The sequence below is a fragment of the Brachyistius frenatus genome, unplaced genomic scaffold, assembly GCF_029030835.1.
Source record: "Brachyistius frenatus isolate BFR_SWC_R1_liver_20210118 unplaced genomic scaffold, ASM2903083v1 Contig_4, whole genome shotgun sequence".
NCBI classification, from domain to species: Eukaryota; Metazoa; Chordata; class Actinopteri; family Embiotocidae; genus Brachyistius; species Brachyistius frenatus.
Genome location: NW_027210603.1, coordinates 1,517,586 through 1,545,185, shown reverse-complemented (window position 1 = coordinate 1,545,185; position 27,600 = coordinate 1,517,586). Strand labels below are relative to the sequence as shown.

Below are 27,600 nucleotides of genomic sequence, written 5' to 3'. Positions count from 1 at the left end.
TCATTTATCTGAACATTTCCTTCATGGTGCACTGAATCTGAAAACTTGCTCGTCACTGTGTTTTCTGGACAGGTTACAAATCATTTAAAAAAAAAAAAAATCAAGAAAACACACAAGAAGAAACAAATAAAATGGTGAAAAGAGCAAGTGGAAGGAAAGAAATGCTATTTACAAAGATTAGCTGTGTCTGAAAACTGTCATGTTTGACTCTTCCTGGGTGTCTGCTGAGGTCAAAGTTCATGAGCTTGTTTACATGCACCGATGCTCCTATGACGTATACTGAGGGACGCATTAAAAAAAAGGTTTAAAAAATTATCCGTGTTCATTTTAAAAATGTGCTCAAATATTTTATATGACAGTTACAGCCTACGTTTTTTGTCACAAAACCTCCAACTGTCGTCATAATGTGGAATATTGAGTGCATGTTAACACCCTGGTTGTAATCTTTCTGAATCAATCAGAATCCCTCAACAACAACAACAACAAAAAAGTCAGTTTTATCCAGCGACACGCAACGAGTGAGCATCTGTGGAGGAGAGCAGTTCATCTCAAACAAAGAGCTAAAAGTTGGGTGGCTACAACGTCTTTGGTTGCAGAAAGGTACAACAGAATCACAGCAAAAAGTCAATGTGAAAAAAAAACAACAACCCAAAAAACCCCTCAAAAAGTCCAAAACAGAATCGTCAAACTGCGAGCCTGGAGACGACGTGATCTTACTGGTTTTCACTGGATCTGAGTGGCTGAAGAGCAGAAGAGCTCCGAACTAACAACCCGACCGACTCGACGGCATTCAAACAAGCCTGCTGCCATTTCTCTAGTATTCACGACTTAACGTCAATCCTGAGAGAAATCAGGCCAGAGGAAGAAAAACATTAAGGCTTCGCTAGAAATTAGTTTTTGCAGAATTTCGGATCACTCACAAATTCATTCACTAAAGGCTGTAAGAATCGTCTTTAATGGCACTTCCATGGTCTGGTGAGCAGTCCTTTGTAAAACCATTATTTCTATTATCTACATATATACAGTTTTTGATGTCTGTATAAATTAAAAGTTCGACATATTTGGATATACGCGGTGACGTGGGTTTCACTCCGTGTGCTGACGGGAAGGCTGTTGGAGCCGCGACACCGACGATGCAGCATCAGCGGGAATCTTTTGGTTCAGCTCTCCGCTCAGACACATCAGGACAGACGGTTAGGAACGGAAATTCGTGTGAAAAGAAAAAAACGTGATGTGCACAAAAAAACAACAACCCACCCCCTCCTCCCCCCCCCAAAAAAAACAAACAAACAAAAAACAGCATCAATCTGTAACGCAGAGAAAAAACGACAACCTACTCTCGATTTATACAAAAAGAAAGAAAACAAAATAAAGAAGCTAAAATCTACTTCTAAGATTAATTCATCAAAAATAAGGCAAATTAGCTCAAAGATTTTCAAGTGACAGACAAAAGGAAAACAAAAAAGACATTTAACTTTCTACAAACTAAAAATCACAGACAGATTAAAACTCGGGTGACAGCAGCATTGGAAAAAGAAAAAAGACTTCCAGCTCCCGTTCCTATCAGACAAATTATTCTCAGGGATGTTGTCCGTCTTCCGTTTGATTTTCCTCATTGCTTTTTTTTTTCTTTTCTCTCTCTCTTTCTAAACTACGTCTTAATTAAGTGACTGTATTGTTCTTTGTACACATAATCTCTCGGTAAGTTAACTATTCATTTCTTAAAGCATGTTCGCTTCGTCCCTTCGACGGTCGAGAGGATGAATTTATTGATACCTCATGGTTCGCCACAACAAAACCGCTTAAAACCACTTCTCGTAGACGGGGACGTAACGTCGCGTTACCTTAAAACAAAACGGGACTTTTAGTGTCAACAGGCCTCATTTTTATGGTTTATTTTCAGGAACTTGAAATGGATTGTCATCCAACCATCGAAAAACTCAAGAATTATCTTAATGAACCAAATATTAGAGTTCATCATGTGATCTTTTTGTCCATTTCATCTTGCCTTTATAGACGACAGTATTAAATAACTTCTTTTCTATAAATGTATGATGAGCTAAAAGCTCTAAAAAATAGAACTATAATTCAAATATAAATATAAATAATTGATTGTCTTTTGTTCACTTATGAAAGAATGATTTAAAGTAAAAAAAAAAAAATAATAATAATTTGACTAAACTATAAACAGTCGATGTTTTCATCATCTGTGTGTGAATAGAAATCTCTGCAGCAGTTACAGGCAGAAGTAGCTTTAAACGGTTTAGCTCCCACGGTTAGCATGACTCGACACATCAGACCAGCAAAAGTGTGTAAGGTTTGAAATCTGTACAAATTGTCGCCCCGGCTGCTGCAAAATCGAATGTCAGACAACAGACATCAGGAAATAAAAATAAGAGTTTGCATATTTTACAAAAAAATAAAAGACACATTGTGTTTCAACTCTTCCTTGAATCACTCTGAGACGTCCAGAATGCTTTGTTAAAAATAAGAATTTGTTATATTACGTGCACAAAAATAATGCTCTGTGCCTTTTCCTCCTCTCCCACGTTTTTATATATATTTTTTTTAAGTTTTTATATATTTTTTTTTAACTTCTTTTGTTCAGTTATCAAAATAGATCAAAACTTCTCTGAAGAAGATTCCCACCTTTGGTTGATCAACTCTTGAGGATGTGAGCAGAAAAGTCCAATGACATTAAGTGTTGTCCTTTTTAAAAACAAAACAAAAACAAACAAACACAGACACACAGACACACACACACACACACACACACACACACACACACACACACACACACACACACACACACACACACACACACACACACACACACAGGCATTCACACGTGTTCCTTTTGTTATCCATGTTCAAGTTTGATGAGGGGTGCTTGTCCTGCTGGGAGCCAGAGGACAGACAACGTCCAGCTGAATCCTGTTTGATGACACACAACCCAGCAATGACACACAACCCAGCAATGCACACAGCCAGAGGACACACAACCCAGCAATGATACACAACCCAGCAATGACACACAACCCAGCAATGACACACAACCCAGCAATGACACAACTCAGCAATGATACAACTCAGCAATGACACAACTCAGCAATGATACACAACTCAGCAATGGCTCAACACACACTGAGCATAGTTCAGAAAACATAAGATGACTGCAGATGTCTTCGTGCTGTACACAATTAACTAAATGAGGCATTTTACATATTGGAACAAATTATTGTTTAAATTGTCAAAATGCTAAACTTCTTACTGATTATATCTCCAACACTTTTCTTGCAATATAGCAGATTAATAATGAGAAATTTCAGTATTTTCTTGAGCTTCGTAGCGGGAATTTATTACGCCATTTGTAATGTCAGTCGTGCTGCTTATTATTTGCCCCTTTTGACACTTTAAAACCATTATATTTATACAGTAAATGTGATTTTGCAGAGAAATGTTCTCCGTCCTACCTTAGCTTCACTTGGTGTGTTGGTATGAGTAGTTTGTGTGTTCTGCGGGAGTCTCCATGGCAACCTGTTGCTGTTGACCACCATTTTCCTGCAAAAAACAAAAAGAAAAAGGCAGATTTAGCAACTTAATAATTCATCACAACGTGGCCGTTAGACAGAAGATGACAAAAAGCGCTTTTTTTTTTCCTCCTCAGAAATGAATGTCTCGTGCTTTTATGCGATGAGCAACGACCAAAGATGAAGTTTTACATCTGGAATCTGTTGACTTAAACCAGACAGTGCATCCTGCGGGACATCTTCACTCCAACACAAGCTGAACAAGCTATTTCTTTACCTAATTCAAGTATTTGGCTGAAGTTTATTACTTAGAGACACCAACCTCTTCCTCTCCTGCTTCTAATTTACTCTCATCCATCCAATCACAGCCTGACGTCCTGACCTACTGCCGGGCTTCTCCCCATTCACAAACCTTCTCCTCATTCACTGTGTTGCTGATCCCAGCGGTTCCCACCACTATCACTGAGCTCCACCTTTCAACAAATGACTGGACTCCCTGCCGGCTCAGAGGTCCTGCTGCAGGATCTGAACATCACAGACTGGGAGGTTTCTGCCCAAAAACAACAAATCGCTAAAAAAAAGCTCTTTCAGTTGTTTAATGGAGAAACCTATATAGATCCGAACTACATGTCTGGACAGTATTCTGCACTATACATACCTCTACTGGGACATTGGAGGGAGGCACTGGGGTGTACTGGGGGATGTAGGTCCCCTGCATAGATGTGTTGGCCGGAATATACTGCAGAGAGGAAACACAACGTGTGAAGTATTTGACATGAACACTTGAACTGTGTGATTTTTAGTTGTGGTGCCTGTGAAAGTTAAAGTTGAGCTATTACACCAATTCAAAGGAGAATTGTGATTCTAATATTCATCTTTAGTACGTTCTTACTGCAGTGTTGTACAGTGGAATTGATAAGAGCTATTTATAAAGATATCTTTTAGTTTGTTTACTTAGTTGTTCTATTTAAAAAAAAAAAAAAAAAACAAGTGGAATTGTGAAAATGTTTTTGCATTCATATTAGATATATTTTTTAATGATGGAACAGCAGGCCATTCTTTCATTATTTCTTGTCCCTAACTGTGTGTGTGTGTGTGTGTGTGTGTGTGTGTGTGTGTGTGTGTGTGTGTGTGTGTGTGTGTGTGTGTGTGTGTGTGTGTGTGTGTGTGTGTGTGTACTGACTGTGCCCGTGCTGCCCATAGACAGGTGGCTGAGTTGCTGGGCGAGAGGTCCCATCATGGACGTGGGCTGGATGGACATGGCGTGATCCATCGTCGGGGTAAGAACTGTACCCTGTGAAGGCACAAAGCGTGAGTCACCACCATTCAGTCACATGACACTAGTGAAATCAATGATGAGCACCATTAGCACTTTCATTTACACTGAGCTCCGCGTGTACATCTCCATTAGTTACATCGTGAATTAAGACCGAAGCCTCGACGGACAAAGCGACAAAACATTCAGGGACATTTACAGCAAGAAAAAAAAACCCACTTCAAATGTCGACACCTGAAGTGTTTCAGGAAGCTGGTGGGAGACGTGGACTTAAATTTAGATTAACAGCAGCAGAGAGACGGCTTCTCATCCCATTTATGCTCAAGAGGTGTCTGAGTAGAAACGAGGGTAAATGAAGGGAGCATACTCACAGCTGGCTGCATGAGGTATGACTGATGGTGCATCCAGGACGGGCTGTGTACCTGTGGATCAGGGAACACGTCTTTATATCTGAAATCTCTTCTAATCTTCCACTTCTTTCTTTTTGTTGACACTTAATGATATCGAGCCATCATTGTTACACCTGTGCAGACCTACCGGTCTGTATAACGGTGGATCCAGAAGTTCAGAGACTAAAGCGGCACCCTGACGTGCACGGAGATGCTACAACATTCATGAGTGAGGATTCCACGTTTTGAAGAAGCAAATCAGGTCAGGAGAGGAACCAGGTTGGGTTTCTTTGAATTTGTCTCTCGGGGTCAAACCGTTTTACCGTGACCTTTTGGCTCTCCGATATGACAACGCTGAAAATGTGCAGGTTTCTCACCCGTTACGACACAATCGTCACTCCCCACCCGCCCTACTCGCTGGATTTGGCTCCCTGCTGCTTCTTTCTGTCCCCCAAAGATTTCACACAATATTCAGCGTGTGATTTCTGCTCAGGTTTCAGGTGCATGGAGAGATTACAAATGCACCAGAACCAGTGGTCACAAAAACACGTGCAACTCAGCTGCTGATGTTGATCAAGCAGCATAACTTGGAATCATTATTTGTGGAGGTTATTGCTTCCTCCTGCTCCGTTCACATCTGGGTGCTGCGCTCCTTTCGCACTCAACAGGACCGGTCTGGGAACTCTTGATCGCCACTTGTTTGCAAGTTGGCAGAGAGAGAAGACATAAAGGTAGAAGTCCATCCCGCATGTCACATAATGTGGACACGACGAGCACGGAAAAGCAACAAATAATGAATTATTCACATTTGTGCAGATTTTTTTTTTTTTTTTTAAAAAGAAAAAATGTCTCACCTGGTAGGATGAGACAGGAGAATGCATGTAGGGCGAGAGGGACGTCTGAGCAATCATCCGGTTTGGAGCCAGACTGTAAGGTGAGGAGTAGAAGCTGCCGAACGGACAGAGCAAAGTGAGACGGAAACATGAGGACAGCAGCACCGTGTCAACAATCTGCAGTATGTCTCTAACTAGCTCTGCATTCCTGCGGTGGCCAGCAGAGGGCGATCTTTTACCAGAGTTCAGGTTCTGTGTTTATTTCCTGGAGGGCTGGGACTGTTTTCAGTCAGTCCGTGCATACCACTCACCCATTTTGTAAAGCTGTGGGGTCATACGCAAGCGTCATTCCTCCCTGGGAAAACAATACGCAGGATTCAGAACCAGTGAGGTCATACAAACACCGGTGCACTCAAACAGTTCGCGAGCAAAAACAAAAAACTCTTTTTCCTGTGATTTCCCTCAAGAAATCCAAGAGAGAATAAACTGTGGGTTCAGTTAAAGAATGATAAGTTTGTAATTTGCGTTACCGTATCGCCGTCTCTCGCCCAGGGTCTTCCGTTTTGCAGATACTTCCCCTGGTTCTGCCTCTTCTTCTGACCTCCGTCTGCAAACTTACATAATAAGGGCTCCGTGGGCACTGAGGGAACAACAGATCAAACAGGACAGTGAGTTCAGAGATCGCAGCCGGAACAAAGAAACACTCCAACAACAACAATATCAGGTTTCTATAACATGAAAACAAACACATCACGCACCAGGCACTCCCGGTGGAGTCTTGATGAATTTGCCATTGAAATGCTGAATTATGGCCTCGCACTTCTCTGTGGACTCCATCCTGAAATTTCAAAGATCAGTTCAATCCCCCTTGAGGAGTAATTAAACGGGCTCGTTTTGTTATTGGTTTCAGTGTTTTCAGTCTGACCTGGCAAATCCGACACCGCGGCTGGTCCCGTTGGCATCTCGGAGGATGCGTGTAGAAATGACCTGGCCGAAGGACTTGAGCATGCTCTCCAGCTCCTGCTCGTCCATGGAGACCGGCAGGTTGGAGATGTAGAGGTTGGTGGGGTCCTGCTCCTGTTGCTGCATTAAAAAACACATCTTTTTACGGTCTAAATGAAGAGATGCGGCGCTGGTTCTTTTCATGACTCAGCAGCTTGCTTGTGTCTTAATGAAGGACAAACCTGGAAGCCCGGTGCTTTTATTTCAGCACACTTCCCAGACATCTTTTCTAATGCATTTGGTTTTTCACACAGTAGACATTTCTGTGGAGGCAGCGGTTTTGACCCATCTTTCACCTGTCACTGCTCTCTGCACTTTAATGCTTCATCATATCTGTGCAACACATCGTGCATCATTTTGTAATCCACCAAAATGAGGATAAAGATTTTTAGTGCCTGAACAATAAACTAAAACCCTGAATAATTTGTCAGCCATGCAAAAACCACATGGACGCTAAATATTCTGCCATCTGCAAATATGACTTTGTCTCCAAGAACGATTTTCTCTCTAATTAAGAGCTCCTAATGGCTGCAAGTAAATTAAGAGAGATGATTCAGAGACGTATTTCATTGCACTGGCTTGAAAGTGAAACCTAGAGCGACTGCAGAAGCAGACAGGAAGCCAGGCATGAAGTTAAAGAGTTCACAGAGCAACAGGAGCCTGGCAACCGAGAGAAAAGAGGCCGGGCTTCGAAGAGGGGAAGGGAAAACAGAGAGCAGAGCAGAGGGAGGGCGGGAGGAATTAGTGGCTCAAAAGGTTAATATTTGGTACAGAAGGAGGCGACTTAACAGGACAGGAAGCAGTCGGAGGCAGATTAGCGATTAACAGGCTCTTCTCTTTCTCCAAAATAACATTTATCTCTATCATTGCCCACAAGTAATAAAGCTTTTCATTGTACATTAAAGAGATGTAAATTAAACAGCCAACAGCAGGACAGGACACACACACAGGCAGATTTAACAGAGGTGTCGATGTGACGGTATTTGTTATTATAGTATCTGAGTATTTATGGCATTAAGGTGCGTCAACAACTGTATTTAATGGAGATTAATTGCCTGCACCACCCGGTGAGGAGATAACCTATTTTCTGTTGAGCCATTATGTAACACTGGCACACTGCAGGAGGTCATAGGTCACATTAGACTGATAGTGTTCGAGAGAAGTTACACAATAATCATATTCAAACCAATGCTGTTGGAGATATGAGCGTGTTGTCGTGGATGGGATTTGTTGAGCTGTCACAGCATTTTTGTCATCGTTGTCATGGTCGTTCCAGGCCCGAGGTGAGCCTCGGCTGTTTAAGGCGTGTCTCTGTTAGCAGATCGGCCGGGAGGTGCTGGGAACAAGGGATCTATTTTTAACCGTGCCATTGTTCCCCGGACCGACGCAGGCAGCTCCCCAGTGGCTCGCCGGAGGCCCGGTGGCCCGTTCAGGGACGCAGCAGACTCTGAGGACGGCGAGGCTGACTGTGTTTGGGAACAACACCGTGCAGTCGCCATGGTGAAGGTGCCGACAGGTGGAACTGCACCTGATATTAAACTTAAGACTTTTGACGACTGCGTGTTCCTTCTGACCCGAAATAACCCGGAGCCTCTCGAGTATATTTAGATTTATATGGCCGTTATCAACACCTCTGGCCGGGCACACATTGTCTGTCAGGTTTTGGTGTCCGGTTGCACTTGCAGAGATCCGTGGGATTGAGTAGCAGTCCGACGGGGGAGGCGCGGTCAACTTAGACTCGGGGTTTAGTTGCAGCGGACCGGTTCGGGTCAGCTGGCAGCGTGGATCCATTACAGTAGTCTCGGACTGGGCTGATGGGGAGCCCCTGGTGTTACATTGCAGTGGGTCTGTTTGGGTGCAGGGACGTGGTAGGGGACACTGGGGTGGAGTGTATTAAGTGCTGGTGTCAGCCCCAGGCCCGGGCCCAGACGGTGGACAATGCCAGTTCATTGTGGCTGTCCCATTGACAGTGGGCGTAGCGGCACCCTCCCCTGGGCTCCCTCAATGGGGAGCCCGAGAGCCGGAGGGATCAGCTTAATGGGCCGACAAGAGTTGCTTTGACTGCAGACACTCGGACAAAGAGCTCAGAACAAGCGCTACAACGGGAGCAGGTTAGCAACATACACAGTACAGAGATGAGGGCGTGGGGGAGGGAGGGGGTGGGGGGGGCGAAGGAACAGGAGACAAAAGAAACAGGACTGAAAAAAACCATCATCAACAAAGAGACTATTTCTGCTTGCAACTCGTCTCGTCTGAATCTGATGGAAGCTTTTCATGCAACTTTTCATAAACATAAAGTAGAGCAGAACACACACCTCCACAGAACAGCAAAAGATGCTTTTCACATTTTCCAACAGAAACCTTGCTGCCAATCAGGCCAGTGCATGGGACAGTTTAGCTTTTACATGACAGAGAGGACGAGTGTTGCAGAGAGACGGAGACGGTTCACGGTCAGTTTAGCAAATGTCTCTTTGGAGATCAAAAAGAGGCCAAACGAGGCCGATGAAACCTGACGGGGAACTCGGAGGGAAGATAAATGGTTTAAATTGGTTTAAATAGCTTTTATTATTTTTCTTTGTTCATGTTGAGTTTTGTTTTTGTAGCTTGTCAATTATCTGTGAAGCACTTTGACCTGCACGAACATGGATGAAAAGTGCTCTAAAAATAAGAGTTTGATTGGCTGATTGATTGGTTGGTTGATTGGCTGATTGATTGATTGGCTGATTGATTGAACAGAGCTGATCGAGAGCCGTCTGATTCTTACTTTGGCCATCTGAGCCTGGACCCCGCTGGACTTCAGAGCTGTAACAGCTTTCTGTGCCGCTGCTGGACTGTCAAAGTCCACGAAGCCATACCCTGTAAAACAAAGACATTCGTGTCATCTCGTTAGTCACCCTCATTATATATGTTTTAATTCTAACTTTCTCACTGAGAGTTACTCAAGAAGATGAAGACTTGGTCTCACACCTGTCTGCGAAATATGTAGCTTAACGCAAGGTGGCAGATAGCTTAGCTTGTGGGGCGTTCGTGAGCAACTGGGAAGTGAGAAATGTCCTGAGTGGGAGAATACACCTGAATGTCGGTTTTTATTTGAGCTGTGAAAAGTAGGTTTGATGTTGCTTGACGTGGCAGCGAATGTGGTGAAAGGAAGAAATGTACCTGCACCGAAAGCTGAGCTCAAATAGCCCGACTTGGTTATTAGCCTGGCGAGCTGTCGTAGACGTTATTAACGATAATAAATCAAATGTAGTGTTCAAATAACGTCCACCGTTGATTCCTGCGTTGGTTTTATTGGACGGTGACGAGATCGTTTGTCTCTTTTCTGTATTCTGCTACCAGAAACAGCAGCTTTCCAGAGGACGGCCATGTTTGTTGTCTCGCTGAACTTTTCCAATTCCCAGCTCGGCTGAAGGCGCAATTGGCGCAAAGGAAGACGAAGATCTTCTCACGTAACTCTCAGCAAGAAAGAAAATCAGCGTATTTCACAAAATGACCAAAACAGTCCAAAAGCCTACAGAATAAATAACAGCAACAATCAGGAAGAATCATCATGACAGCTCTGAATCTAAATTAAAAAAAAAAAAAGAAAAAGAAAACCAGAAAGCATGATTCACCTTTACATTTGTTGGTGGTTTTGTCCAGGATGGCCTTGGTGGACACGATTTTGCCGTACCTTCAGAGACAGACAGGAAGACGGAGAACAGGATCAATGACAGGTCAGGTGAATCCGCTGCCACAACATGCAGACCAATACTTCCACATTTCCTCCGGCTGCGTGACAGGTGTTAACACGAACGCACACCCCTTCGTGCAGTCGACCGTCCTGTCTTTGTCTGCCGGTTGTACAGTAACTCCCTGGTGTTGTTTTCGACAGACAGGAGACGGCACCTCGGGGCCAAAAACAATTTGTTCCAGGCCTGTCTTTACCAAGACTGACACACAAACACCTCTCTCCTAAATACAGCTCTGCTCTGGGGGTATTTTGGGCTCAGATAAAGCTTTAAAAGTGTTGTCACCAGCTATGTCTGACTCGCAAATCGAGATATATTGACTTTCAAGGGAGCTTCACTCTCTGCTTGATCCTTCTGCAAACAAAAAAAGGAGGAAAAGGATGTGTCAAACGTGACAGAAACACACGACAGGGAGCCGACCGGTAAAAAGAGCAGAATCTGTCATTGATGCTTTATTCCAAAAAAAAAAAAAAAAAACTCCCTGAAAAGCAGTAGATGAGGTGTTGTGTAAGACGTGGAGACGGTGCATCAGCGCTCCAGTATATTAGAGCTGCCCTCGTCTGGTGGATCGAGCCAGCGAGGGAGGCTGGTGTTCGTCTGTTTGGGCGACATGGCGTCTGGGCGGAATGTACACTGTAACCCGACGCTTCACCCCTCCAGCTCGCCTTCCTTCCCACCACTTCCCTCTCTCTTGCTTTTTCCACCCTCGCAACGCAGCGCACCGCAGGGTCCTACACTCCCGCCGTGTGTCGCTGGCCGCTCGACAGGATGACTCAGACAGTCACGACGGCTCGGATCCCACCCGGGCTCCAAGCTTAATGCCAAAACTTTGTGACCTCATTATTATTATCTATTTCCTCATTTCCTGGTGCAAACACAACCAGACCATGGATGTTTCTGCACAACAACAACAGATGCATATATATACACATATATATATATAGTTTTATATATATATATAGTTATATACATATATATATATATACACATATATATATAGTTTTATATATATATATAGTTATATATATATTATATACATATATATATATATATATATAGTTATATATAAATACATTTCTACACTTTGGCTAACAGAATAAGACATAACTGGATTTGTGCATTAACTTCATTATCTTACAATCATGCAATTCAATTAATCTTATACAAAAAAAAACTATTAGGGCTGGATTTTGCCACCGATTTTTCCAAATCTATTCAATTCCAATTCACAAGGTCCCGATTGGATTCGATGCTTTAGTTCAAACAGCCGAAACATTTAAAGATGACTGCAGGCGTCAGAAAAAGTTTTGTGTGCAACTCGTTGTGAAAACGTAGGCAGGTAAAACTAACAGATACGAAATCTACCACAATTATTCACAGACTTTCAACCTGAGCAGAGGACACATCGACAGATTAATAGTGTGGTTTGTCACCAGACGAAGTGAGTTAGATGTTGGACTTGCCGTCCTCTCGAGGACAGATGAAGACACGCTTCTCTTCAGGCGGTTTTCATGGTTAGATGGCGTTTGTTGAGTTCCTGTTGTGAGTCTTTCTCTCTGTGTTTCCGTGTCGTTTTTGAATAACAGTCAAATATTTCTCAGTAAATACTGAATTGAATTACATCAAAAATAATTGATCATGCAGAGCCAGATGAACTTTGCATCGGTTAGGTTTTATAGTTTCCAAATGTCATCCAACAGCCACAAAGTTAGGGATGAATATATACTCAGGATTAATATAATTGAATTTATATGTAATCTGTGAGTTTGCCTGAGCACAAACGTAAACATATTTTCAAAATCTTTAACATCGTATAGTTTTATTATGGGGTTATATTGGTCATCAAAACTATATTGATGTTGTGCTGTTTACTACTTGTGAATAGCAGTAAACAATACAACAACAATGGAGTTTTGATTCCTAATATAAAATGTGGAAAGTGTCTAAAGTTAAAACATGTATACATGAGGACGAACCGTAAAACCAGAAATTTCTCTCAGAAATGAAGTAAATCTGTTTTGCACTGGTTTCATTTCACAGTGGCGTATTTTCAGAAACGATTTCTTTTCACTGATATAAAACCTCAGAGCTATTTTAGAGGACCTCGTACACAAACAGCCGTTTGAGACTAATTCTAATCAGTTTACTTCCTTTTTTTTCTTTTTAGGGTGCTCCGTGACCTGCGACTAAATTTAGTCTGAAGAGAAAATAGCTGAGCATCAAAAAAAACAAAAAACAAACAAACATGAAGAGCAGCGAAATGTTTGTTATACAAGCTCAGTGAAAACTGATGACGCAAGACACGCAGCGTACATCCTGTGTATGTAGTGGGTCAGAATATCGTCGTGAAGCATTCGGGATGATTATTTTATGTATTTCTTACAGTCTAACGTTCAAAATATCAACACAAATGGTTGTTAGAACCTAAATTAAACACATAAATGTACACAAAACAAAAGTTTGGCCTAAAATTCAACTTAATTATCTTGTTTATCCAGAAACCGAAAGATTTTCAAGGTCATAATTTAGATAGTAGTATTCTTCCTTTTTCCATTCAGGTTGTCAGACTTAGAAAACAGATTGTGCATCGTGAGTTGCATTTCTTTTCTACCTTAAGACTGCACAGCAGAAACGCCCTGATATGAATGTGTTTACATCATATGACTTTGTCCTGAAAGCCTGGAAAAGAGGGAAAAATGTCTTATTGTGTATTATTGATTAAAAATGTACTCTGGCTTTTTGTATCTGTCGCTACCTTTCCTGGTTTCTAGGCTGATGCCTCCAAACCGCAAAAAAAAAAAAAAAAAGACTAAAGTCCTATTGATCTTTTTTTTCGGTTTTTTTTTTTAATCAGAAGCGTGACGAGGAAAAACAAAAGGCGTGTTTCATGTTTTTCCTCCAACAAAGACGCCCGCCGGAGTTTAAAGGTCAACAAGCAGTAACTGCGTGACCCTGCGTTTACCTCGGCCGCCCTGCAGCCCACCGCGCTGGCTGCCGAGGCCACGGGGACTTAAAAGACAGCCGGAACCCATATATGGCCGTCTGACATTCTTTCCCAGCAGGCCGTGCCCCCCCCCTCTCCCCCCGCCCCCCTCTCATCCACACACTCATTTAGGTTTTCCCCTCAACAGTAGCCCTCCCTCCCTCCCTCCCTCCCTCCCTCCCTCCCTTCCTCCCATCCACCTCTCCAGCTTCAGTCCTCTCTCCACTTGTCTGCCACTCCACAATGACTTCTCTGTAAATCTCCCCGTGTTTCACATACCGACCGCAGATTTCACATTTTCTCCGATTGTTGCAGCACGTATGCGTTCGTGCTCCGTAGCTTTGATAGTTCACTGCGTTTTTATTTGTAGGGTAAAAGACAAATATGTAACGAGGGAGGGGCGGCGGCGCGCAGAGTACGATAAAGCCAGGCGTCGTTGGGAATGGCCGATACGTCTCCACGGAGGTGTGTCGTTACCGCGGATGAAACCTGGAAATGACGAATGCGTGACTCAAGTTCACAAATCACGCGTAGCGTAGCGTAGCGTAGCGCTGACCTGCATCAGCCTAAACCTGTTGGGGTGCTTCATTACAGCCTTTTATCTGTGCGCGTGTGTTTGGAGGGCTGAACTATCGAGGCAAGTCTTACTTCACTGCGTTTGAGCCTCACAGAAAGAGCTGAAGGTTAAATGAGGACATGAGGAGGAAACATGCTGAACCCTTCTCCGGCCCCTTCGCTCCGTCTTCACCTCTACGTCTTTGTCACGCCTCTTTGCATTTGATCTATTTCCCTCTCAGGCTGAACCATTTTGTGCGGAGAATTTTTCCTGTTTGTTCAGAGTTTAGTTGTAAATAATTCTGCATCGTTATTCACAAACCGTCGAAGCAGCTCCTTTTCCTGAGCATCAAATTCTGGCCGTAAACGATTTGATTTCAACAGATGAAAAGCACACGGAGCTGCTGACAGCAACAGATGTTATCTGCTCACGACCAGCTTGTTGTTACGTCATCGTTTTCTACAAATTAGCATCAAAGATAACTAATCTAAAGAAAACCGGTTCCTGGTACGGCAGAGTGGAAAGTTCAACCGGCTCTGGTCCGACTATAATCTAGTTTACTGTAAAGAGATAAGAGACAATGCACACAAAACTCAACTTAAAAGCAAAGTTTGACTTTCTAAAAAAAACAATTGTGAAACCTCGTTCAACCACATCTGACATCCGAAACTGAAAACTATCAAACGCTCCTTTCATCCTTCCGACGTGTTAAACTTTTGGCCTGTTTGTGAGCTGGTATTTATATTCAACCGGGATAAAGCAGGCATATTTTGCACGTGTTATTGAACCTGAATCGTTCAACATTTTGGGAAATATTATTTGCTCCCATTCCTTTAGAAAGCAACGAGCCTCGCTTAGCTCAGTGTAAAGATGATCTTAGCTTCACAGCTAGCATGGCTCCGTTCAAAGTGCAAAGATCTGGAAACCAGCTCCTCCGACGTCGCTCGTCAGCATCTGACACTTCAGAGAAAAAACTCAAATGACATTGTGTAACTATTCCTTAATGCTGATCACAACAGCAGGACTCCAGGAAGTCCCGAGGCCAAGTGTTTGTTTGCCAAATAGTTACGTTATGTCTACATGGCCACTTTTATTTTCCATTTTATTTCGTACTGTACGCGTACGAATGTTATAAACAAGACGTTAATTACTGAGATGTAGCTGTTGGAATCGAGTCAGGCCTGATTTATTCCTCTTTCAGTGTCATCGCAGCAAATCGAACACCTCATGGCTGTAGCTTCATATTATACTGACGGATATGACAGTGGAATATTTTTTTATTTTTCCAAAGTCTTAGCAAGAAAGTGAATAAACATATTTCCCGAAGTGTCAAGTTATTCATTTAAAAATATGTCTGCGAGTGAAGACGAGGAGTCCCCGAGGCTCAGTCAGCTGGTCAAAGTCTTCCAAACTTCACCTCACTGAGCTGCTTCTACAAAAAAACAACCTTTCAGTGAGGCCGTCGAAGGAAAGCGAGCTTTTAATTTGACACGAGGGCTTTTAATTTGAAACTGACACAGGAAGTTGCAGCAACCAATTGTGTCACTTATTCGCTCATGTTGTGTTTTCGCTCAACAGCTAGAAGATCACTCACGGTTGGCAGAGTTTGACCAGGTCCTGGTCCGTGGTGCCCGGATGGAGGCCGCGGATGTACAGGTTGGTTTTACTCAGCTGCTCCCCTCCCCCGCCACTGCTGTTGCTGTTGGGACTGGGGGGCGCCATCTGGTGGCCGGAGGACACATAGGCCTGCTGAGTCCAGAAAGAAACACACAAGTTACTTTTACTGCGTGCGAGCAGCGAAACGCAAACAGAAATAATTCCCCCAAACACTCGACGTTCCGAAACACGGAAAAACACCGGACGAGTGCAGCGATGTTTTTATTCAAAGTGTGAAAAACTCAAAAGGACTGTTAAGAGATGGAAAGTAATCCTGAATGAAACAGATTATTATGTGGGAGCTGCGAAAAATGATATCATACAGCCCTCATGTCAACACTCGGCAATACTGCTTTCTGCGGGGAATGTGGGACCTCTTGGCCGACTTCTCCACATCGGGAAAAGGGGCCTCTTATGCTTTCTCAATGTTGGGTTTTTGTTTTTTTACTTTTTTGGAACCACACAAAAAAAAAAAATCCTGCGGTGAAAAACCAAAGACGTAAAGATCTCAGACCAACATTTAGTTAGTCTCAGGATGTAGGATTAAATAATAGACTCGATGTTAACAGCTTTGTAGTGAAAGTCTTCTCTCCGTTGATAAAAAGCAGATATTTCTAAATGAATCACGCACATCTGCTCCAACTTCTATTCGTCCTGAACTTCAACACTGCGATCTGTCGTTAAACTCTCAGATAGTAGTTACCGAGACCCTGAGGGCCATGATGCTAAAGATAAATAATAGGACTTCCTGTTGCGACCTCTTCCTCGTATCTTACTTCGGCTTGTTGTGTTTCGTCCATCTCTGAGGATGAAGTGCCCGTGAGTACTAGTTGTAAACTCCAGCAGTCAACTAGCCGGTGACTCACCACCAGGCGCACCAAAAGGATGTTGCGCAACAACCCGTGCATCATCTCATCTCGCTGCGGGACCTGAGGCTCTCCTCGGAGACATCAAACCAAAGATTGTGTAACCGTGCAGATGCATTTAGTTTAATGGAATAAATATGGTTTCATTATCACTTTGCCTTCTCAAGAACTCTCCAGGAATAGATGTTGTGGCTGTTTTTCTAAATCAGATGGAGGCAATAAATAGCAGCACATGAGACCGGATCACGTTGCGTCTCTTCGCTGTGAGAAAAATGACTTCAATCACCTTAATTTAACAGCTACATTTCTTTAATTCAGTGTAGGGAGGAGTAGGAAGGAAATTAAAGCAGATATGCTCCCCCTCCCTCCCTCCCGGCTCGGCGGAGTGCTGCTGCGAGGCCTCTTTTGAGAGGCTGATTGGACGGAGCCGACAGGAGGACAATGGGTTCATTTGACGAGAGAGGAAGGGGTCACTGATCAACCTGGTGGTGTTTGGGAAAAGCCCAGCAGGAAGACACGGTCCAACCGGGACCACCAGCGAAATCAACCAATCCCGCTAATTAGACACCATCCATAAGGCTCTCAGACAGCCCCTCTGACCCCCCCCTCCACACACACACACACACACACACACACACACACACACACACACACACACACACACACACACACACACACACACACACACACCGCCAGCAGCCTCAACAACAACAGACTCGGTCCTCTGAGGATGATCCTCCGCTGCAGTGCTGTTTGCATGTTTTGGTTTTGGTTTTTTTCATGCTCGGCTGGTCAGATGGAGGTAAAACCTGCTCACAGTAAAAAAGAAAAAGAGGCGTGTGTGTGTGTGTGTGTGTGTGTGTGTGTGTGTGTGTGTGTGTGTGTGTGTGTGTGTGTGTGTGTGTGTGTGTGTGTGTGTGTGTGTGTGTGTGTGTGTGTGTGTGTGTGTGCGCTCGCTCCTTTCATATCGTTAATTCCAGTGATATTTACACACGTCCTCAAGTACAAAGGCATAAACAGCAGAAGGTACACGGCGACTCGGACGTCAGACTCGATTTTCAGTCGTGCTTCCAGTTCAATTTAAGAAATCAGAGATACTTTAGTCATTTTAAGAAACTACGAAACACCGATATCAACGTAAATATCTATTCTCCAAAGTGACAACAGAAAACTGTTGCCTACAAAAAAAGCAACATATTTTTGACAGTTTCAGCAAAAGTTGTATGTAATAATTTTTTAGAACAAATGAGTTTTACTGCATTAATTTGAAATTTGTATTTTTTACAATTAGTCGAATAATCAATTAGTGAATCAAAAGAAAATCAATCGCCAACAATGATGATAATCGATTATTTTGAGTTTATTGGAAAGTTGCTAAAATTGTCCGAGCTTCTCAAATGTGAATATCTTTTGTTTGTGGACTTCTGGTCGGGATGAATCCAGACATTTTTTTTGGCTGCAGGTTTGGAAAACTCTGAGTAATCAAGAAAATAGTCAATAATGTAAATAATCGGTAGTTTCAGCCCTAGTTTTTTTTTTTATTATTATATTTTCGACTGTCTCCTTCTTATAAATTTGAATCATAAATGAAGCATTAATCATGTATTCTTAAAAGAAAAAAAAAAAGAAAAAGAAGGACTTGTTGATTTTTGTCACTTCAGTTGACATTCTGCCGGGCGAACACATCACGCAGCCGCTCGTCCTTCTCGTCTCAGCGTCATTCCTGATGAATACGCTTCTGGAAGCAGCTAATTTGTGAATGAAAGAAGAGCTCCAGCCGGTACCACGAGCAACACGCCTTAAATCACCAACCTACACACACAGGAATGCACACTTGTACTGTTATTTTAGCACACGTGATTCAAAAACTCTTCAAGGAGCTGCATAAAAAAAAATTTAAAAATTTGAGTGATGTATGTTATCCATGACAAGTTTTCTTTTTTTTTCTGGGAAACTGAAGAACAAAATTTGATAGTATGTAATCTGAGCTAATAACGTGTTAAAAGTCTTTAACAGACAAACCAGTCAGTAATTACACAAACTTCGGTGAAGAACAAATTGGTATTCAAGAAAGTGACTTTCTGTCAGGTTTATTTAGAGAAGTGGCCTCATTACACGACTAAACAATTACAAAGGTAATTCAAACTTTAATTTAACAACACTTTGTGGTTCAGTTCTACCTCAGTCTGTCAGCTGTCCTTCAATCTACATGTAAAACAGCACAATGGTAAATTCTAACCTTCCCATCAAAGCAGTGCTTCCTTTATGATATGATTTTTAAACTGCTTACAAAACATAATTACCCAAATTTAACGCACAAAAGCTTGAAACAACATTTTCTGCCCTGTAATCACCTTTCAGGCTATTTCTGTCATTTTTAGATTGAAGCCCTGAAGCTGCGTTGCTCGTCCTCCTCCTCCTCTTCCTCTCCTGGACCTGAAATATCACTGGATTATTTTTAGGATCACACATTTCTATAAATAAAACCAAATCCTCAAAGTTTACGTCAACTTACGTCGAGAGTCTGGAAGCTGGCGGGAAGTGTTGTTGGTACTTAACACCGTCTTTAACCTCTAAAATAGGACAAATGTGCGCCTGCATTTAATGTTCGACGATTCGAAGGCCAAAGTCAGATTGTCTTCCGATAGATTCGTACCCACAGAAACATCCTCCACCCACACACCTGCACATCGCTGACGGGGGTGTGACCACCGTGTCTCCATCAACCCTCCCGAGTCTCGCTCCACCTGTGTTTTTATCGCCGTCTCTGCCTGCAGGGCCGCTGACCCGAGTTTGACCCGCTGACTTCCTGCCTGCTGGGGGGTCTGCTCCGTCCTGCCCGTCTTCCCACGTCCTGCCCGCTTCCCCTCCTGAAGCACCTGTCCTTTCCTTACAGGCGGGAAAGAGCCATAACTGTGTGACCAGCTCGCTCAGATTTATGTCCTCCCCCGGCCGACCGAGCAGCTCGCGGCTTGTATAGAATTACGCCGCCGAGCTGCCGCTCCGCATCGACGGAGGAAAATGAGTCATGGGAATTCAAGACTTAAGAATCTCCATTTCTGAAGCAGCGAGTAACGTTTTGGACGAGCTACCGCATCGCTCGGCGTTTGGCTCGTCCATCAAAATCACACGCAGTCAAATTTGACAGTTCATTTGTCGTAATGCTTGTGTCACGATGACGACTACAAAACGCACCGGCGAGGTCTGTATTTCGGTTTCGGTCAGAACGCACGCTCCCGGTGAAGCTGCAGAATGGCGGACGGGGCGGAAATCCTGATCTTATCACGCAGCCGTTTGAATGACGAGCGCTGCATTCCTACCAGGTGACAGCGACACCGAACTCACGTCCAGACTCGTTGCTCCGTCCTCCTTCCTCGCCGCCTCCGGCCCTCCCCTTCCTTTCGTCTCTTTGAAGGCACCTTTTGGTCTCCGGGTTCTCCTCGATCGCACCTTGACGCACGCATATGCCGCGCGCACGCGTGCCTTTAGAGCCGGGGGTCGGGTGGCGAGGGGGCCGAGAGCTTGGAAACGGATAGCCGCCGCCGACACCGGCCCGCTCAGCTCAGCTCCAGATCTAACAGAATGTGAGACACAGCCAGCGTCTGGCATCGCTGCAGCGCTTTGGCATCGGGTTTCTGACAGCTGTGCTTTCTCCAAGGACTCTGTCTCCCTCTCTACCTGTTCACCTCGGCCGGCTCGCGCAGTTGGCAGTCAAACTGGGGAGCGGGCCAGAACATCTGACGCAGTAAACAAAGAGGAAGATAAACATATACCTGACAAAGGGCCAGAAGGACAAAGGTGACTGTACGGCAGAGTTCAGAGAGGGCAGACTCACTGCAGCACAACAGCTGCTTCCACACACAGGACGCTCGCTGTCACCTACTCCCGGTTGTTAAGTTGTCATAATCGTGCATTTATGAGTTTATCTGATACGTGTTAATCACCTCGCGTACACACAGGAACTGTTGTTTTTTTCCAGCCTCAGATAATTCAGGACACAGTTTCTTTATAAATGCAGTTATAACACCGGCAATCGTTTACTCACACTTTGACCCGCCGACTACATTTTCAAGTGCCACAATCTCCCCGGCCAGATGTTAAGTTTTCATACAAATGATTTCCCCGAGATGAATACAGATTGAATACAGATTTTCAATTTCAGAGAAAAAAGGTTCAGGTCCAGTCGTTACGAGAGGCGTTTTGAATTCGATGTCAAAATCCTGAAAACGTGACAATACTGTTTTTTCTATGGTCCCGAAGGAGAAGGAAGGTCGAAGCCTGAAGCTACCAGACAGTAAAAAAACGGATGTGGAATGACTGCAGCATTTGTAGGTGCAGCAACCGGTCCGCTTCACACGTACGTTTGGAGATATTTTACATTCCTGCCCGACAATGACAGAAAAGTTGTAGACGATCCAAAGTCAGAATGGAAACAGCGTCAGTGTTTGAAACCAAAGGAGGAACTCAAACTTATCCGAGCACCTCAGAGACGGACATGCGGGTCTGTCGGCAGGTCGGACAGCGAGTGTGTCATCCAGTTCCTTCAGGACGTCGCAGTCCTGTTGATTAACGCAAACTCAAGCAACCTGCGAAATTTGAAGCCGTTCTCGCAAAATTCCTGCGATTTGTCTGCACAAAGCGTCGTCAACGGAAACTCTGCTGAAAGTATTACGACATATAAAGTCCAAACTCGCTTTATCAACAACTCCTCATTTACAATCAGCAAGGCTCTGCTCTCCCTCCTCTCACCGTCACTGGGAAATGTACGTTGGGGTTTTTTCCGCAATTGTAATCGCAAAAAATCTCTTAAAACTCCACAAATTACAGCGCAATTTTTTTTTTACCAAAATCTGCTTCAAAATCAAGCATGATTTAATCGTAACAACCAGAAAAAAACCTGTGAAATCCTGGAGGAACTGTTTATTACATGAATGCTTCACAAAACAGAGTTCCTGAAGGCGAATGCTATCTGAGGCTAACGTAGCGCTAACTCAAACTGGATGCTGCTTCAACAGACTGTCTGTCAAAATTGTGTGTGTGTTTGTGTGTGTGTGTGTGTGTGTGTGTGTGTGTGTGTGTGTGTGTGTGTGTGTGTGTGTGTGTGTGTGTGTGTGTGTGTGTGCAGCAGCTTTTTGTTGAAATACGAGCTTCTTTTTTCCCATCATTTGGCCATCATTTAATTCTACGGTGTGGAATTTGGCATCAAGAGTCGTAGAATTCAAACAGTATTAGTTGAGACGAGCAGGTTTCAGGTATCGTGACATCTCTAATCCCACCGATACGTACTTTAATCTTGGTCTTTATGAGCCGTTCGGGTCTGGGCAGCTCGTTTGTTTGCAGATAACAGCTGCCTGCTGCTTGCTGGAAACGGGATTAATGAGAACTGCTCGATGGGAACACAAAGTGAAAATGAGGCTGTGAAACAGAAATAAGTAAATAAAACCAAATCAAAAAGGTTGCAAAGCAGCGGAGTCATCGTGGACAGCAAAATGTGACTATCTGATTTAATTCAGTGTTAATATCAGACCTTTAACTGTAAAACGTTTGAGTTATCTGTTGTTTTTTTTACGACCTTAACTTTTCATTTTAAGAGCAGCAACAATGTAAATACGTGTCAGAGTCTCCATCCTTTGTTTTGTCTAATTTTTTGTGTCGTGGTTTCGAGAAACTTCTGTTTTGGACGTAAATCCAAGAAAGTGTGGTAATAAATGAATGAGGACCAGCACACGACGCTTCCTTTGCTCCTCGCGGCTTTTGTATTCAGTGTCACGCTTTCTGGTTTATGTTTAAAAGACAACGCCGATGATGATTTGTCATTTTACGCTGGTGTCAGATTGACTTCATTTTACATGTCCAGCGCGGACCTGCCGGTTTGGGTCCCGTCGGTGTGACCGGAGAACCCGCTCGCTCGGGCTTGAATCGTGTTTGACGAACTGTAGGTGCTGTCGTGATCAATCACGTCAGCACTCCTTGGTGTCAGACGTCTTAAGGTCTCCCAGCTACATACAAGTGTTTTTTGCTGAGTTTTTTGTGATTGTTGCATTAAAAGAAATGTTGCTGTAAAATTGCAGAAAGTCGAGGAAAAGAAATTCCTTTTTTTTTAAGCACTAATTGATCAAAAGTAACATGTAATGATTTCTTTTGATTATAATCATGCTGCACATGACAACAATGTTTGAGTTAGTTTAACTTTACTGAGCCACGAGGCTCAAAGTGATAAAAATGTGACGTGTGTTTCCAGAAGAGACGGTCTGTGACTGTAACAAAGGTTTCTATGAAGTCTCTCAACTTGAAGTGTGAATGAAACTAATATAACACACAGCGTTCCTCATTGTAACGAGAAGAGCTCTTTTCCCACAAACCACCTCCGGTTTCCGCGCTCGTTCCGGTTTTCTCCGCAGACTCGTGCCGATTGTGAAAGAGGATTTTATTTTTGTCGATAAAGCGAGTCTTGTTTTGAAAGACGACTTTATGGCGTAAAACTTTTCTGTTGACGACATTGATCGCTGAAATATCGCCTGAATTCTGCAAAATTGCAAGCTGCCGCGAATATGGCGAAGATATCTTGAATTTGTGTTCATTAACTGCGATTGCTTTCAAATTCCCTGCATGGACTCCATTTACAAACAACTCGCTTACTGGGAAGGAACTTCCATTCAAAGCTGGATGTGAATTTATCGAGACCAACCGTTCCTGCTTTCTTTCGGCGAGACAAACCATTTTCTGCACGCGACTGTTGCAAACACTGAATTGATGCTAACAACGGACCAAACATTTCACCAATCAGCCTGTTTATTCTGAGCAAAGTGTTTATGTGGGACATTTGTTCCTTTATTAACCATCAAGGTTACAAATATTTTTGGACTTGAAGCATCACTTTAAATTCCAAAACTTCAACTTGTGTCACGTGCAGCGCTCTCCCTCAGAGTTAACGTCTGAAAGGTTGCGGAGTTTAAAGAGACAACTTTAGAAAAAGCGTCGGGACGCTTTATTCCTGCCGCCCGAGACCTTTTTTAGTTCGACCCTTTTCGTCCAATCAAATCCAGCCAGCTTCTTTCTTTCATGTCTTTTCATTTGTAGTTGCGCTTTGACTCCGTGGAGTCTGTGCCGAGGCATCCGGAGCTTTACGTCACGGCAGTTAAGTCGAGGTTTGTTGAGAAAGACTCCCGCCAAGAAGAGATCATAAAAATCTGAATGACAAGTGGAGGAATAAGCCTCTCGGCGAGGCCCCGACCGAGACCCATGATACCTTAAGGAGGGACAAGCCGCCTCCTGTTATTTTTCCATCCAGGAAGCTTTACACGGAAACTGACCAAATTTGATTTGAGAACATTAATTCTATTTATTTGAGGGAGGAAATGAGGTGCTGAGTCAGGGGAGGAGCAGCTGGCTTCGAGCACAACAGAAACCCAACGCCTTTTCAGTCGCCGGCCTCCGCAGTCACCTCGCGCGCACACAAAGGGCGCTTTGCTCACCCTTCACCGGGTTTATTCTGCACGCAGGCTTTTACTTTGTGTGCTCCTGTGGCTCAGGTATACGGCCCAACGACAGGATGAAGAGGAGGAAGAGGACAGGACTTGTTCAGGATCCCAACGCAGGAACTTGACCTCTGTGTGAACTTTAAATAAAGGAGCTCGGGACCCCCGAAGCATCAAACGTTTCCCACCATCTCCGTCGCTCTTTTACATTCATTATTTGTATGTGAATTATTCCCATGACGACAGACTGAGCCGAACAGAAAATTGCAGCTGTGAATATTTTCTGGTTCCTTTAATCCTCCGTGAAGATAAACTGAGTATCGGGACGAGCCTCCAGCTTTGGGAAAAAACACCCGTTGACATGTTTCACCATCTTCTGACTTTTTAACCACCGAACAGCGAATCGATTCATCAAAGAAAATGATCGGCAGATGAGAATATTATTATTGTTATGCTGTCACATCTGTGGTGTGTACAAGAACCCTGTATACATTGAATACTAAGCCCAATACATTACTAGAAATAGCAATAATTAAAATCAAAAAGAAGAACGATGAAGGCGTCGTTCTCCTTCTGATGATGCAATGACAACAACGGATCTTCAAAACTACAGAAAAACGACTATTTGCTCAAACTAGAGCTAAAACGACACATTATTTTCATTATTAATCTGTCGATTGATCTTATGAAACATTACAAAAATGGAAATCTCAACTTCCCATGAACACGTTAAGCATTTTGACAATAAATACTACAAAGAAATGTGCCGCAAACTTTTCCCACATTTTTGCCTGCAACTAATCTATTGTCAAAGTCGTCGCCTGTACGTAATAGAATAGTTATAAACTGCCACGTTAGTTTTACATATTGTACCAAACATTAGTTGTATTGAACATATTGCCAGAAAATGAGCGATATAAAAGAATGAAGTGCTGACGCTCTCGACTGCCCAGCTTTTTTATTTTTCATAAACGGTGACATTTAACATCTTCGTCGTTTCCTGTGATCTATAAATGAGGTTCTTTGGGAAATAGCCTCCAAAATGAAGCCCGACCTGCAGCAAAGAGCTGCACAGAAATATACATTCAACATCGCTCAAATTGTGAGTGTGGGTAAAAAACAAAAACAAATTAAAGGCAGCGCTGTTTTCTTCAGACAAGCACAAGTGTTGACATCAGCTCTGGGAGGATGAGCAGCCAGGCGGCCGCCCAGATCTCAGGCGGGCAACATGTCAATACACATTTTAAAATTATGAGTTCAGGAGCTCACAGCTGTGAAAAGCAGACCGGGAGGAAGTTAAGAAAGAGCCAATGAATTTAAAAACCCTAGCATGCAGAAGAAAGGAGCTTTAACATCACAGAGGAGACACATGTGAAGGAAAATGGACTTTTAGAAGCAAAAGGTTTTCTGAAAACGAACTTTGCCTGCAGAATATTATAAACCCGAGAAGTAATGACGGTTTTTAATTTGCTTTTTCGTACAAATTGTCTGAGTCCGTATTGGTTCCAGAAGTGTCAATGTCAACAGTGAGTTACAGCCACGAAAAAGCGCGATTCATAATTCTGGGAATGTAGTCATCATGGTGTGGTGGGATTTTTTATTTTTTTTTAGGGGTGGGGCATATTCCGCTTTCAGATGGGAAACCAGGCAAAAGAAAAGAAAAGAAAAGAAAAGAAAAGAAAAGAAAAGAAAAGAAAAGAAAAGAAAAAAAAAAGAAAAAAAAAAGGGGGAAACTTTGTTAAGTTAAGCGGCAGCGCAACAATGAAGACCTGATTTAACAGCCGATAGGAGATCCGCGGAGGAAGAGGAGGCAGAATTCATTTTGTAACATGTTCCCTGCGCTGCGCTGCGCTGCGCTGCGCTCGTCCTTCCTCCCTACCCCCACTTCCACAAACACACATCCAGCCGGGGACGCGCTATCCCGGCACGGCACACTTACCCACAAAAGTTGCTCTCCACCATTGACTTTTTTCAAATGAGTGAGCAGAGCCATATCGACATCCTCACCGGGACTGTAGTAGCCTCGCGCAACACAAAATACTACAAAATTTAAAAAAAATAAATTAAAAAAACACACACACACACACACACACACACACACACACACACACACACACACACACACACACACACACACACACACACACACACACACACACACACACACAGAGGGCGTCCGGCGTGACAGGAGCGAGCGCGAGCGAATCCCCCCACCGAGAACACACCGCTGAGCCCGGCGGCTCCGTTACCGGAACATTCACTCCACCAAAGTCCGGAGTTAAATTCAGTACGTTTAGCTTTTCAAGGACACTGCAGCTCACTGTCACAAGCCCCTCTCTCCTTCTTTCTTTTTTTTTTTTTTTTTTAATTTTTTTTTTTTTTTTTTGGTGTGTGTCGCGACAGACGCGGGCGTGTTGCCCTGCAGGGTTGAACAAAGAGGAAGATCGGGGAAAGGCCCCGAAGCCTTTACCTTTTTGCTGTTTCTGTTGTTGTAGCCGTTGTATGGGTTGATTCCTGCCCTTGGCGGTACGGAGAGCAGCATTTTCCTCGGCGCTATGTCCGGAGCGGCGAGCACAGCCCAGGCTGCCAGCTGACGTCAGCAGCTGGGGAAGTGAGAGCCTGGAGTCCCGCTGCTTGACTGCAAGTGGTGCTGCTGCTGCTGCTGCTGCTGCCGCCGCCGCTGCAGGGGGCCCCTGGGCTCCTTCAGGGGTTCCTTCACGCGGCTGTGGGAGTGGGAGAGGGGGGGTCCACAGAAGAAGAGGGGATTAGTTGAAATTCATGCACCGCCCGGTGTTATTTCACACACCGGGGGGTTTTGAGTTGAAAATAACTGGACAAGTAGCTTTAAAAAAAAAAAGCACAAAAAAAAAGGCAAAACACTTCCAATCCAGTTATTGTGCTTTTGTCAGGATCACTCTCTGATCTCTTTTCACTCCCAGCATCATGACTTTACCTTTTATGAGCAGTTCTTCAAAAGAAATCCCATAATCTTTTCATTCAAAACGGCTTTATTGGTAAATATTTGGGCAGTAACACAACAACAGTAATATGAATAAATACACAGCTATATCACCAAGCTTTTTACACAGTCAGCCACAACATTAAAACCCTTGACAGGTGAAGTATAATCCTCCACAATCTTTCAATGCTCAACGATTAGCTCACAGGTAATAAGGATCATAATGTCCAGTTAATATTTACTCCGGTGATTCATTTCAATGGTCCTTTTGTAGATTGTAATTTGTGGTGCTGTGAAACTGTGTTATACTGAGAGGTGTTCCTAATATTTAGTCAACCCTA

General features: G+C 43.5%; 1 protein-coding gene across 4 annotated transcripts; it reads right to left on the bottom strand.

The window, feature by feature from the left end:
* Window positions 1-2,992: 2,992 nt before the first annotated feature.
* Window positions 2,993-26,945, bottom strand: rbms2a (RNA binding motif, single stranded interacting protein 2a). Of its 4 annotated transcripts, none has more exons than XM_069708862.1 (14): window positions 26,771-26,945; window positions 15,895-16,046; window positions 10,645-10,703; window positions 9,795-9,886; window positions 6,954-7,129; window positions 6,787-6,866; window positions 6,559-6,668; window positions 6,340-6,383; window positions 6,050-6,143; window positions 5,178-5,228; window positions 4,714-4,824; window positions 4,189-4,269; window positions 3,121-3,561; window positions 2,993-3,072 (listed from the first exon to the last, which is right to left on the bottom strand). In XM_069708862.1, the coding sequence occupies exons 1-13, from the start codon at window positions 26,840-26,842 to the stop codon at window positions 3,481-3,483; spliced, it is 1,203 nt and encodes a 400-aa protein (XP_069564963.1). In that variant the 5' UTR covers window positions 26,843-26,945; the 3' UTR covers window positions 2,993-3,072; window positions 3,121-3,480. The 4 variants fall into 4 exon arrangements, with proteins under 4 accessions (XP_069564963.1, XP_069564954.1, XP_069564972.1 ...); XM_069708853.1 differs by having other exon boundaries at window positions 15,895-16,049; window positions 26,771-26,944; XM_069708871.1 differs by having other exon boundaries at window positions 6,954-7,111; window positions 15,895-16,049; window positions 26,771-26,943.
* Window positions 26,946-27,600: the final 655 nt, after the last annotated feature.

Excerpts from the sequence above, each read along its gene's own strand:
- rbms2a (XM_069708853.1), bottom strand. The coding sequence starts at position 26,842 with ATGCTGCTCTCCGTACCGCCAAGGGCAGGAATCAACCCATACAACGGC. Across the intron at positions 16,050-26,770 it reads ACAACAGAAACAGCAAAAAG|CAGGCCTATGTGTCCTCCGG; the intron begins GTAAAGGCTTCG and ends TTCTGGACTCAG. Across the intron at positions 5,229-6,049 it reads CTCCTGTCTCATCCTACCAG|GTACACAGCCCGTCCTGGAT; the intron begins GTGAGACATTTT and ends CCTGATCCACAG.